We start from the raw sequence: 12,827 nt of genomic DNA, 5'->3' as shown, positions 1-12,827 counted from the left end.
ATGCTCGATACCTTCGCTCTTTGTCCTTTAACCTATTGATGACTAGTCTTGTGTACATATATACTACTATTCTCGGGCAGTTGTCTGGGGGAAATGCATGTTGTAGCAAAATCAGCCTGTCTCCAACGGGTTTGATACTAATGTGAGGAGCAAAATTAATGTTTAATCCTCCAAAGAGATGGCACCACAAGTTTCACTTGAAAGTTTCTTAAGGTCTTTGAAAAAAGAGAAGAAGAAAGAATGCTGTGAATGGTAGTCAAGTGTAGCTCTCTGGAAAAACTCTTGGGGACATTTCATGAAGCATTTTGTGAGACAAAGTTGTCTGACAAATTTGCTCTCAGCCAATCACATGCAAGGATTTCAGTAGCTTGTAACAGCTTGTCAGAAAAATATCCGACCAAAAGACTTCATGAAATGTGCCCTTAGCGGAGTCTGGTTTTATTTGATGTTGTGTTCCTTACTCTCCTGCTGCAGGCGAACAGAAGCAGGAGCAACGGCGAGAGCACGGAGAACAACGGCAACGACCTCCTGGTGAGAGCGAAGCAGGTTGAGGCAGACTTCAATGGGACCCTGGACTTCATCAGAGGTGAGGATTTGATCGAAACTCTCCCCGAGTTCTCTCATTTGAGATTGGTGACGATGTGGTTGAGATGGGGATTCAGCTCTTAACTTTTTCGGAGATACTTGGAAACCACTTCATGAATGTTGAAAAGCATACAATTCTAAGAGGAATTACAAAGTTTACTTGACGAAAATCGGTTTTGAAATGGCTGAGTAAACCAGTAAAACAAATTAAAGCAATCCCACCTTTTATTAAGAGCGCTTTCTTTTGGCTGTTCCGCTTCTGTAAGCCCCCACTCATGCATTCCTATGGTGAGGCTACCACGTCATCATCCTTGGTCATTGTGATTTGTTATAAATTTTAAAAACATTTTTTATTCCTCATCCCTTTCACTACAAATTTTGAAACTCTGTACCCATTACAACCAATTTATAGATATTCAAATTTAAAAGTCTACAAAATCATCCGGAAGTGTCCTTTAATGAAGATTTAAATTCACATCCTAATCATGTTATATTTTGATGGGGAAGATTGATGAGTCTTCACATGTTAGGTGGTGTCATTCTCCATGAAAAATAGAGATCAAAGTTTTAACCTCTGGAGGAGCCCGAAGTTTTGGATGTCTCACCCATGTGCATGCTAATAATGTGTTGGCATTTTCCCCCGAACATCCTCAGGTGTTGTGGAGGCCCTGCAGAATGCTGGGATGGGAACCTTCAACGACTCTGCCGATCTGGCGGGCATCGTGGCCCAGGCCCAGGCCATCCTCACGGAGCTGCGCGGCCGCGACTTCGGTCCCGACCAGGATGCGGCCAGCGAAGAACTACGCCTTGCCCGCGAACGTGAGTAATGGAAAATCTGTTTATCCGAAAATGAATGCAGATTTTGGTCGTCACAGATACCAGTTAATATCAAAAGTACTGTTAAGCCAGACATTTTTGTGTGCATGAAACTTTCGCAAATTTTGTGAGGAGCCAAGAGCTGCGAAAGTAAAATACACATGAAAGAGTTAGTCTACACAGTGCATTGTATGCCAGTGACAATTCACGAAAGTTTCATGCCACCAAAAAAAAAAAAAAAAAATACACATTTTAGAAGATAAAGACAGTTTGTGTTTCTGTCTTAAACTGGCAAATTGGGTGAATGCTAGGGTGATTGGTATGATTCTTACTCAACTGGCCAGATTGGTTTGGGCTAGACTGTGAGTCAAGTTTTAAGCACTTAAGGCCAGGAAGGATACTGTTCATTCATCAAAGACATTCCTTCCTTTCCTTTTTTTTTTTTTTGTCGTTGAGGCAGTGCTGGACCGGATTCTGACCCTCCAGAACTCGTCCCAGGCCGTGTCCCAACGGGCGGGAGAGGTGTCCGGCGACGTGGAGGACTTCATCGACAAGCTGAACGAACTGTCCGACCTCTGCGAGCGGGCCACCAACGTGAGCGGCAGCGTCGACGCAATCCTCGCCAAGCACGAAGATCTGGCCTATGAGGTAGGTCGAGAGAGATCCGCTGTTGGGGTGACACTGCTCACTTACCCCATTTGCGTTTAGATTATTGTTTGGAGGGAGGTATTGTTTGGAGGAGTTGAGCTCTGCACCACACAGTTTATGGCGTACAGCCGAGACACTTTTCATGTAGATAAGGATAACCTCCCAGGCTCTGTATTAGTGGAGGGAAAAAAAAACTTCATGTTCAAAGATGATGGAGCTTCAGATCAGCTCCATTTTATTAGCTACGACTTAGCTACCTCGTCCATTTTCTTTTTTTAACCCAGAGTTGAGCAGATTCTCAAAGATACCACCAACTGCTCTTTCCATGTAATCCTGTAACATCATTTGTGTACACATTATCAACCTCCCAACCATACTGAATTTTGAGCATTCCCAGCTCTTTCAACAGGAATTTCCTATTTTGCTAAATAGTTTTACTACACACTCCTATCGGAACTGCTCTTTCTTTCCTACTTTTGAGCTAAATCATCCCTATTTTTCAGTCATAAAGGTTGGGAGGTCTGTTAATACATGATAGTAATGATGATGTCTCATGCTGCTAGTTCGCAAGGATTGTGGTACTGAACTCAAATGAGAGGTATAATTTGGGCATTTTTCGTACGATCCTCATTTTAGCAGTGGCAAAGGGAGTAATTACGTCAACTCGGTTCACAGCACAAACTTTTGGTTTTGACATCAGTCGTGATTTATTGTTTTAATGCCTCTTCCCACCATGATGTACTCCCCCCTCCCCCCCTCCTCCCCCCTCCCCCCCTCCCCCCCCCCCCCCCACCACCACCACAGGATGTCCTAGAAGAGGTGAACGCTAAGCACGCCATGGCCCGGGAAGAGAATGCCAACGCAACCTACCTACTTCAGAAGGCTAGTGAATTCCTGGACGATGCCAACCAAGCTGTTGATGTAAGCTACACTACATTCACATCCCACTCTTCTCTTCATTTCCTTGCTCTATTCTTATTGACAAGCTGTTGAAACTCAGTGTATCACCCAAACCTGCTCTGATTTTACACAGCTTTGTTATTGTCAGGCTGCAGTGGGTTACATACATGTAAATCAAATCACCTCAACGTCAACCCCAGGGTTGTGTGATTTCCCCCATTTCATTATTTGCTTTATGTCAGTGACAGTGCAGTGTCAGAATGCTGCAGTGGGTTACATACATGTAAGTGCAATCAAATCACCTCAACGTCAACCCCAGGGTTGTGTGATTTCCCCCATTTCATTATTTGCTTTATGTCAGTGACAGTGCAGTGTCAGAATCTAGTTGTTAAATTACTGTATACATCTAATATTTTGTGAGGTTTTTATTTTCGCAAATTTCGCGAGTCAGGTGCTATTTGCGAAATTAAAGACACATAAAAATAATGACTCTGATTCCAATATGAATGTGACACCCACACATACATTTCTCCATTTAGTACAGTACGCCACAATCGCGAATTTAACCACTCACATGCGTAGTCTTGATTCACGAAAATTTCGACTCGCTAAATACATGGCGTATACAGTATCAAATAAGCAGATGACACTGTCATGACTGGTCCTGTCTAAAAACAAAATGACATCAGTGCTTACAACTTTGTCCCTCGGATAGGACATAAAATGGAGGTCCCGTGTAAGAGAGAGTAACAACTCATGCACGTAAAAGATCCCGCTTCATTCATTCATCGCAAAGAGCAGGGTGTTTAACCCGGTGACGTGGTCCCACCTCACACCCAACTGGACCCCATGGAAGACCAGCTTAACGTAGCTGAATATGGGCTATCCAGCCATCTTCTCAGATGGAAAATGAATCAGACAAACAACTGTACTTCATTCAAATAGAACAGGTGTAGTAATAATCATCTGATTTCGAATGTCAACATATCCAAGGAAATGATGACTTGGAGTCAAAAGGGCCAGAGATTTCAATCCTAGCAGAATGTTCTTACAGCTTATGTTCTTAACATTGTGATTTTCAATTGTTGATGCATACCTGCAATAAATGGATAATTGACTTGGTTTTGTATGTTACACATTTTCTTGTATAAAGAAATAATTCAATAAAAGATCACTGGCTGACCACTATTGGGATAAGAGGCAGTTTTCAGCAGCTTTTTAATTTGCTACATTTCGATCTTGACTTGCTGCAACACAACACAGGCCACCTCGGTCAACGGGTCCAAGTTGCAGGCAGCTATCAACAAGCTCACCCCCGTCATTGAGGCTTACAATGAGGAGAATCCGCCCCTGGAGGATATGGTGGCCAGTGCCTCCGCACATGCCAACAATCTCACGAAACAAGCCAAAGAACTTGATGAGTAAGTTACGCCCCCCATATATTTCAGAAAATACTGTAAAAGTGGAAATTTTTCGCGGTGTTGAAATTTTTGCGCATTTCGCACAACCAGAAACTGGTGCGAAAATAGAAGCATGCGAATATTTTTGCTTTGCCATATGTTCCCGTACTTACTACCTTGATTCCACAGAATTAATAACACGCGAAACTCTTCTTACCGGGCAGAGCGCGAAAAATAAGTCGCGCGAAAATATCCACTTTTACAGAAGCATATTGAAAGAATTACATGTGCAGAATGAAATTGAGATTTTTTTTCAACATTCTTTTTTTTTTTATTATTTGTTTCATTATACATTATGTAATCTTTTCAGTTTTGTTAAAAAGATGAAATTCTGCTGTGTGTGCATAATATCAAAAATGGCTTGAATGTTGTTTGAAAGTGGACAAATAGGACTCATACATACAACAAACTTTGTTTTATTTACTTTGCAAAGTAATAAATATGGAAATTACTTGATTATGTGTATGCAGTAACAAGCTGATTTCTGATAAAGAAATAACTGAAAAATGTGGCAATTTCATTCTTGTGTACAATTTATTTCCTTGTTTTTATTTATGGATGTCATTTTTTTTACTAACCAGAAACTGCATTCATTACATAAACATTAATAATATTGTGATAGTAATAAAGAATGGTCTTGATTACTTCGATTGAGTTTCTTCTTGCCATAGGTTAATATGCAGGCAGATGAAAAATTTTATCATTTTACATGATTTCTGATCGGTAATTGTAATCTGACACCACAACCATGGGTCAGACCACGTAAATGAGGTTTCAAAATGTGCTTGAAACATCGGAGAGAAAAGTCATAGAATATGATCAAGCCAAAATTTGTGAGGCAGTGCGATTTTTATTTATCTATATATATATATATTTTTTTTTTTTTTTTTCTTCTTCTTCTTTTTTTTTAGGGGGGGGGGGGGAAGGAAGGGCCTCCCAGGCCTAGTTAGGATTAAAGGGCTCATCCCAACAACAGAAAAGATGATTAATGCTGTGTCTCCCCTTCTAATCTCCTAATCCCTGCTCCTAGGCTGTTTGACAGCACCCGCAACCTGTCGGAGAACGCCCTCAAGGCGGTCAATGCCTACGACAACATCGTCCAGGCGATCGACGAGGCGGAGCTGGCAGCCAGGGCCGCCATGAATGCCAGTGAGGAGGCTCTAGCTGGAGTAAGTTGCTTTCCCCCTGGACACTTTGATCTCTTGACCCCAGACCACCTAACGTTGGCTAATATACCAGTTGCATTTGATGCGAATATTGGTACCCTGGGGTACCATATAGAAATCAGCCACTTTGTCAAATTATTTTTTTTTTCCCCCAGCGCTGTTGTACTCGGGGTTGTTGAAAAATCTGTAAAAGTAATTTTTGGTTCTTATGGAAGAAAATGTTGCACAAAGGCAGCAGCACTGCACTATGCATTAGCAGTCCATGGAAGCCCTAAGACAAGAACAAATGTTTAATCATGGGACTACAATGGGTTAACAATCTCCTTGTGAATTACTGTTCAAACTTGGAACCTGTGTAAGAATAAAAAATTAAAAAAAGTATTGTTATTGTTAGTGTAATTTATATGGTAAAGTAAGTAATAGTACAGTCCAGGAAGATGTGCGAAAGCAGTTCATCATATATCCATAATACAGTGTACATAGCATGAGTGTGTGACAGAAATCTACTGAATTTTTTCTTGGGCAAGATGAAATGTTCAGTGGGATCATCATTAGAAGTTGGGGATAGAAAGTGTTGTGCTGTGAATGTTGTGATTACTGTGTAGGCACAGGAAGAATTGCTGAAGTTTTACATGCTGCTTAAAGGCTCAATTTACTATTTGCAGATGAAACAACAAGGAAAAGTAGAAATTACGCAGTGCGTAATATATGTCCCCGCCGGAAGTAGCATTTTGTAGCAAAATGTGCAATACAGGTCAAAAATCAAGGTCAAAGGTCAAAGATGTCAAAGGTCAAAATTCTGTGTAGAAGTTTTGAAGCCCTCACCTAGTGCCATCACATAAAGCAAACGGAATCGAAATCGGGTTAGAAATGGCGAAGGAGTAGCATTTTGTAGCCAATGTACAATACAGGTCAAAAATCAAGGTCAAAGGTCAAAGAAGTCAAAGGTCAAAATTCTGTGTAGAAGTTTTGAAGCCCTCACCTAGTGCCATCACATAAAGCAAACGGAATCGAAATCGGGTTAGAAATGGCGAAGGAGTAGCATTTTGTAGCCAATGTACAATACAGGTCAAAAATCAAGGTCAAAGGTCAAAGAAGTCAAAGGTCAAAATTCTGTGTACAAGTTTTGAAGCCCTCACCTAGTGCCATCACATAAAGCAAATGGAATCGAAATCGGGTTAGAAATGGCGAAGGAGTAGCATTTTGTAGCCAATGTACAATACAGGTCAAAAATCAAGGTCAAAGGTCAAAGAAGTCAAAGGTCAAAATTCTGTGTAGAAGTTTTGAAGCCCTCACCTAGTGCCATCACATAAAGCAAACGGAATCGAAATCGGGTTAGAAATGGCGAAGGAGTAGCATTTTGTAGCCAATGTACAATACAGGTCAAAAATCAAGGTCAAAGGTCAAAGAAGGCAAAGGTCAAAATTCTGTGTAGAAGTTTTGAAGCCCTCACCTAGTGCCATCACATAAAGCAAACGGAATCAAAATCGGGTTAGAAATGGCGAAGGAGTAGCATTTTGTAGCAAAATGTACAATATAGGTCAAAAATCAAGGTCAAAGGTCAAAGAAGGCAAAGGTCAAAATTCTGTGTAGAAGTTTTGAAGCCCTCACCTAGTGCCATCACATAAAGCAAACGGAATCGAAATCGGGTTAGAAATGGCGAAGGAGTAGCATTTTGTAGCAAAATGTACAATATAGGTCAAAGGTCAAGGTCAAAGGTCACGACTGAAATTCTGTGTAGAAGTTTCAAAGCTCCCTTGTAGTGCTATCATATAAAGCAAACAGAATTAAAATTGGCTCATAAATGACAGAGAAGTAGCAAATTGAAGATTTTGATCACACACGGACGCACACACGGACACACGGACGGACACACGGATGGACACACACACGTACGGAGCCCGTTTCATAGTCCCCTGTTCGAACTCGTTCGGCGGGGACAAAAACCCAGCATCGGTGCTTTAAAATAGTTCTAAAATGTGAGTTAGGGATAGAAACAACCACTGTAAAAATTTGAATTGGTATAATTGATGTTACATATTTTTAAATACGCAAAATGTGAACAATAGTTACAATGAAATGTTTCCAGACCAAATCGTCTACAGTTATGTATTATTGAGAAAAATACTGATATCTCCTTATATTTTAGGCTTTACTGCGAAAAATTTGTATGGTAGGATGATTTTTGATATAACAGACTTACACATATGCATCAAATGTGATATCTTGAACATTTTTTAAATCACTGCTCCCAAAGGTAAATTGGACCTTTAAATGTTCCTTTTATTTTCACTGTTTCTTCTTCTTCCCCCCCACCTTTTTTTTTTGTGTGTGTGTGCCATACAGGCTGGCAGCTTCGGAAACCGACCCCAGGAGTCCAAGAAACGAAGCAGGAAGCTGCTCCGCAAGGCGGCTGATGCAGGAGATGGCGTGGAAGGTATGATTCCTGGACAGACATCTTGCATTTCCACTATCCTCGGCTAGGGATTTAGATACAAAAAAAATATGCTTCTTTTTCCTTTTGTTTTTTAAAATAGTTGCACAGTTTCTTATACCATTTGGCTTTTGAGGTAGCATTGTAAACACATCTCACTAAGACCTTGTTGAGAGCAAAAATGCTGTTTCAAGTCTTCAAGTTTTTGTGTTTTTTAACAGGTAAAGTTCCAAGTCTATGTGCATTTTTCTTTAATGTATATTGATAAGCTCAGTGCTAAAGGGAGATTATGCAATGTCATTCAAGCATTTTGAGAATTTATCTTAGTTAGATGCTTAGCCCATGTACTGCAAGAGATGTATAGTGTATGCTTTGTGCTGCTCGTTGTATGCGCCATGACTGTACAATGGATTTTGTAATCCGCAACATGTACATTTTAGTAGGTAGTGCTGAGTAGATAGTTGCATACGTTTGTATAGCTTGTGTAGATTATTCTTACAATGTACATACAGATATATTAGCACACCCCAGCATGGCTCATGTTTTTGGAGCTTTCAGCACAAGTTTCCCCCAACAGAAAGGAGAGGGTTTTTTTTCGAAGTTCATATGGCCCAAGTGATTTTCGCTTTCTGACTAAACATATAAAGTGTAGATGGCATTAAAGACATGCAGATTTGCAATCCCGCTTATGGCTTACATTTATACCTTGTATGCATACTGAATACTAAGGTGTGTTGCTATAATGATGTAATGCAGTGCACTAACCAGCAAAAAAAAAAAAGTGATTAGCTAAGACCATGTTACATTTGAAAATGCTTCGTTTAAATGTCAAACCGCTCCTTCTCCGCCTCCCTATTCCCGCCCTGCCCCACCTCACCCCGCCCTACCTCGATCCGTTCCGGGTGAACCCCCACGCAGCTTCCCTGTTTAATCAGAGTATGAGTAAGTTGGTGACCTCCGAACCTTGACTATCTTTTATCACACTTTGTCATCTTCTTTTCCTAACCCAGTCCGTGATGTGGTTTCCATGACGACACTGTTTATGATTTGGATGTCATGATCTCTTCTCAACTTCTCTAATCTAGAATACACGCGCCAATGAAATATTTCAGTGGTGTTCTGTCTGCAGGGCATGGTAGCAATTTCATAGCTGGACTTATGATTAACACTTCAATGCGGTACATTGTTTAATGCATCTATTACTAATAATATGTATACAGTTGCAGTGTTCCTGCAAGTTTGTATAATTCATGAGCAGAACCTTTTATATTTTGTCAGGTACCATACACATTTTGTATGTCCCTTTCCGAAAGATGCCAGAGACTTTATTTGCTTTCAATATTGGTGCTTGTATTATCCCTTAGTCAAGATTCTTTTTTTTTCCAGGTGGCATTCCATAAATGACACTCAACATAGCAACATCCAGTATGGATTATGGAATGACTGTTAGTCTCCTGTGGAATGATAACACTCTGTCACCCAAAACTATATACAAGGTTCAAGTCATATGGATATGATTTTAAAGGTGGCACACTTGTGTAACCTCGCTTCAAAAAATGTCTGGGCTGTGTTCAAACTTTCATACAAACTAATGATTTTGTTGGCTAGATTCATTTCTCATTATTTTAATTGCTACACATGCACCTCATTATTATCATTCAAAGCAAGCAAGCGAACACAGAATAAGAGTCTATTATAGGGCCCAAAGTGATTTGACTGAACATTGTACACTGCATGTTTCAGGTCGGATGTTGTTCTATATATTCCACCAAAAAATGCTTGTATGAAGCATTTTCTTTTTCATTTCTTGGTAAAGTCATTTTATAAAGCACCTTGAGCATTCAATCAAAATGGAAAATGACCCTATAGAAATTACATTATTATTTTTATAGTTATTATTATTTTTTCTATTATTATTATTATCATATTGCTATTACTTTATTAAACTAATTATATTAATTCAGCTCATCCTCTTGCATGTACTAATATCTCGAAGGCAATGTTCTGACCTCGGGAGATTAAATATTTCAGATATCACACAATGTATATGCCTTCCTGCCAGTATAGGCATGATTATTATTGCATATACTGTATATATATATTTGCATGATACTTGGTAAATTTTATATGCATGTGCATGTATATTGAATTGTGACTTTGTAATTTCCAGACCAAGATGTATCCTCCATCAGGTTTTGCAGAGTGGCGTATCCATTTGCACTGATCCATAAATTACATTGACCTCAAAACTTTTTTTTTTCTTTCTTTTTTTTTCTAATATGCACAATTCTTCATTGCACTGAATATTTATATCATTTCGTGTAGATGTACTACATTGTACACATATGTGTATATAATACTGGTTTGGTCCCACTTCATTCTTCATTGCAATGAATTTGAACATACGTGTAAGATATTATATTTGGACATATGTATGATATTGGTTTGCTCCCAGTTTGATATTCCTATTGATTTTTGCTTTTTTTGGGGGGGGGGGGGGGGGGAGGAAGGGGGTAAAATTTCCTGTGAATATGTAGCATTTGAATGCCATATTTTAATTTAGTCTTGAAAACTTAGTGTTAGAGAATCTGGCAAAATTGTGTTGTAAATTCTAAACTATATAATTATCCATATTTTGTTTGTTTGTGTGTATGTGTTTTCACTGATTACCATGCAGTACCATTTGTGTTTAATATCGTGTTGTAGATGTGGTTCTTTGTAGATTAAACTGTGGGTTACAATCCTGCTTTAGAGCTAGTTTGTTGTCAACCTTTCCCAGAAGGAAGAAGGGTTCATAACAAATATAAATAAAGAATCAATATCATGAGAATAGCGTTCAATGTGTCAGGAAGCTGTTGTACATACGTAGCTCTGTGGATTAGGCCATGGATTCTCAATTTGGAGGTCACTGGTTCAAGTCTTACGGTCGATTTCAAACTCCTAAGGGCCTGTGTACCTTGTACATGCGGGGGGAAAAAAATGCTGTAAGTATTGTTTTTCCAGTTGCACGCATTGTCTTAACATCCCCTGCAGTTCAGTACAGTCGACTCCATCATCAAAATGTCAAGCAAATACTTATTCTTTGTCAAACTTTTTGCACCTCGTAACCTAGGTCTCCGGGATCAGCTTACCGAGGTGGAGGCACACGTGAACCAGGTGCGACAAAATCTGGACAGTGGTGAAGATGGACTGGCCGAGATCGAGAGGGGCATCGCTGGCATTCCAACAGGTAACTATGGTGATTGAGATTATGTTGATGGTTGTGGTGGTGGTTGTAACCACTACATCACCATAGTGATGAAGAACGTGATGATGGTAATGATTTTAGAGATGTTAGTTGTAACTATCAGCAGGGCTGCACACTAATCCATTTTTCTACTGGTCTGACCTGTCTGTTGGACCAGTAGGTACCCAGTTTTTCCATTTTTCGCTGGTCCAGCCCTGAAAATGTTACTGGTCCGGCAGTGATTTTTACTGGTTAGGGACTGTCGGACCAGTGTCGGTGTGCAGCGCTGTGTGAAGTTACCATGATGATGACAACACACAGGTAATGATGGTGGTGGTGGTTGTAGTGATTGTTAGTGGTAATCATTGAGTTACCATTGTGATGAAGAACATGATGGTAATGATGATAGTGGTAGTGACATTGATGGTAAACATTCCATTGCCATAGTGATGAAGAACACAAAGATGATGACTGTGGTGGTTGTGATGTTGATGGTAACCATTAAGTTACATTTTACCATGGTGATGTTGGTGGTAGTGATGTTGGTGGTAACCAGTGAGTTACCATGGTAATGGAGAACGCAATGATGATGATGATGATGGTGATAGTGATGTTGGCATTAACGATGAAGTTACCGTAGTGATGAAGAACATAATAGTGGTGGTGGTATGAATGTTGGTGGTAAAACGTACATATATACTCGGGCAGGTGTCTTTGAAAAATGCATGTTAAAATCAGCTTGTTCTCAACGGGTGAAGTTTCGGCATTCATTTCCAGAATTTCTCTAGGTAGAAAAAAAAAAATTTTTGTACTTGAGCCTTACTATGGTCATATCCTGTCATTTATTTTGGTTGCAGAAATACTTTGAAAAAGACGTGTATTGCACAATTTAAAAGAAATGATATTTGAATTGGCAACTGGTATAGAAGTTGAACGTTAATGTGTCTGCTTTAATTTCGCAAACTTTGTATTTTGTTCACCACTTTGTCCAAACATAATGAATTTAGCCAGTTCTATCTGACCTTTCCCCAATATGGATGCGAAGTAATATTCAGAGTTGCCAATTTAGATGTAGACGAGATGATGATTCCTATGGTATGATTACCCCAGGACTTCATGGGGTTAAGCCTTTGAGTGCTTTTGAGTGCTGATTGGTGCAAAAAACTTCATAGCATAGCACACACTGTCCAGAAGCCCCTTGCTTAGAAAGGGTTAGATGAGAGCAGTGAGAGATGCGCTTAAATGTAATGCTATCTGATACTCATTGTTTCTGCAGGTGATGGTTGTGACATCGTTACCGAGTGTGATGCGAACGATGCCGACTGCCATGTCGGATTCAGTGGAGAGAACTGCGATGTCGGTGAGTTTGTCTTTCACGAGACTCTTCAGAGATATTTCTTTTTTTCTTTTTCTTTTTTTTTTCAAAGATGCCAGTTATTTGTAAGTAGCTGCCATTTACCCCTTGGTTCATGATGTCCATTTTGCTATGAATATTTTCATCCTCGCTTCGAAATATTGTGGGTCAATCTCGGTCGGGATCATTTGTCATTGTGAGATGGAGTTGCACTTGTCGGTCACCTCGTAAAACTGAT

General features: G+C 39.8%; 1 protein-coding gene across 1 annotated transcript in view; it reads left to right on the top strand.

Annotated features, from left to right (window-relative positions):
- The window catches only part of LOC140234188 (laminin subunit alpha-5-like), a 128,540-nt gene that overhangs the window by 73,523 nt on the left and 42,190 nt on the right, over positions 1-12,827 (top strand). The window contains exons 47-56 of the mRNA XM_072314256.1: positions 475-586; positions 1,240-1,404; positions 1,862-2,049; positions 2,854-2,970; positions 4,213-4,370; positions 5,440-5,578; positions 7,922-8,012; positions 8,928-8,951; positions 11,122-11,238; positions 12,512-12,595. Coding sequence (XP_072170357.1) covers positions 475-586; positions 1,240-1,404; positions 1,862-2,049; positions 2,854-2,970; positions 4,213-4,370; positions 5,440-5,578; positions 7,922-8,012; positions 8,928-8,951; positions 11,122-11,238; positions 12,512-12,595 — 1,195 coding nt within the window. The remainder of the gene's footprint in view (positions 1-474; positions 587-1,239; positions 1,405-1,861; positions 2,050-2,853; positions 2,971-4,212; positions 4,371-5,439; positions 5,579-7,921; positions 8,013-8,927; positions 8,952-11,121; positions 11,239-12,511; positions 12,596-12,827) is intronic.

Source organism: Diadema setosum, chromosome 10, assembly GCF_964275005.1.
Source record: "Diadema setosum chromosome 10, eeDiaSeto1, whole genome shotgun sequence".
In the NCBI taxonomy this organism is placed as follows: Eukaryota; Metazoa; Echinodermata; class Echinoidea; order Diadematoida; family Diadematidae; genus Diadema; species Diadema setosum.
Note: the sequence above shows the minus strand (reverse complement) of the source record. Positions and strands in the feature narration are given on the sequence as shown.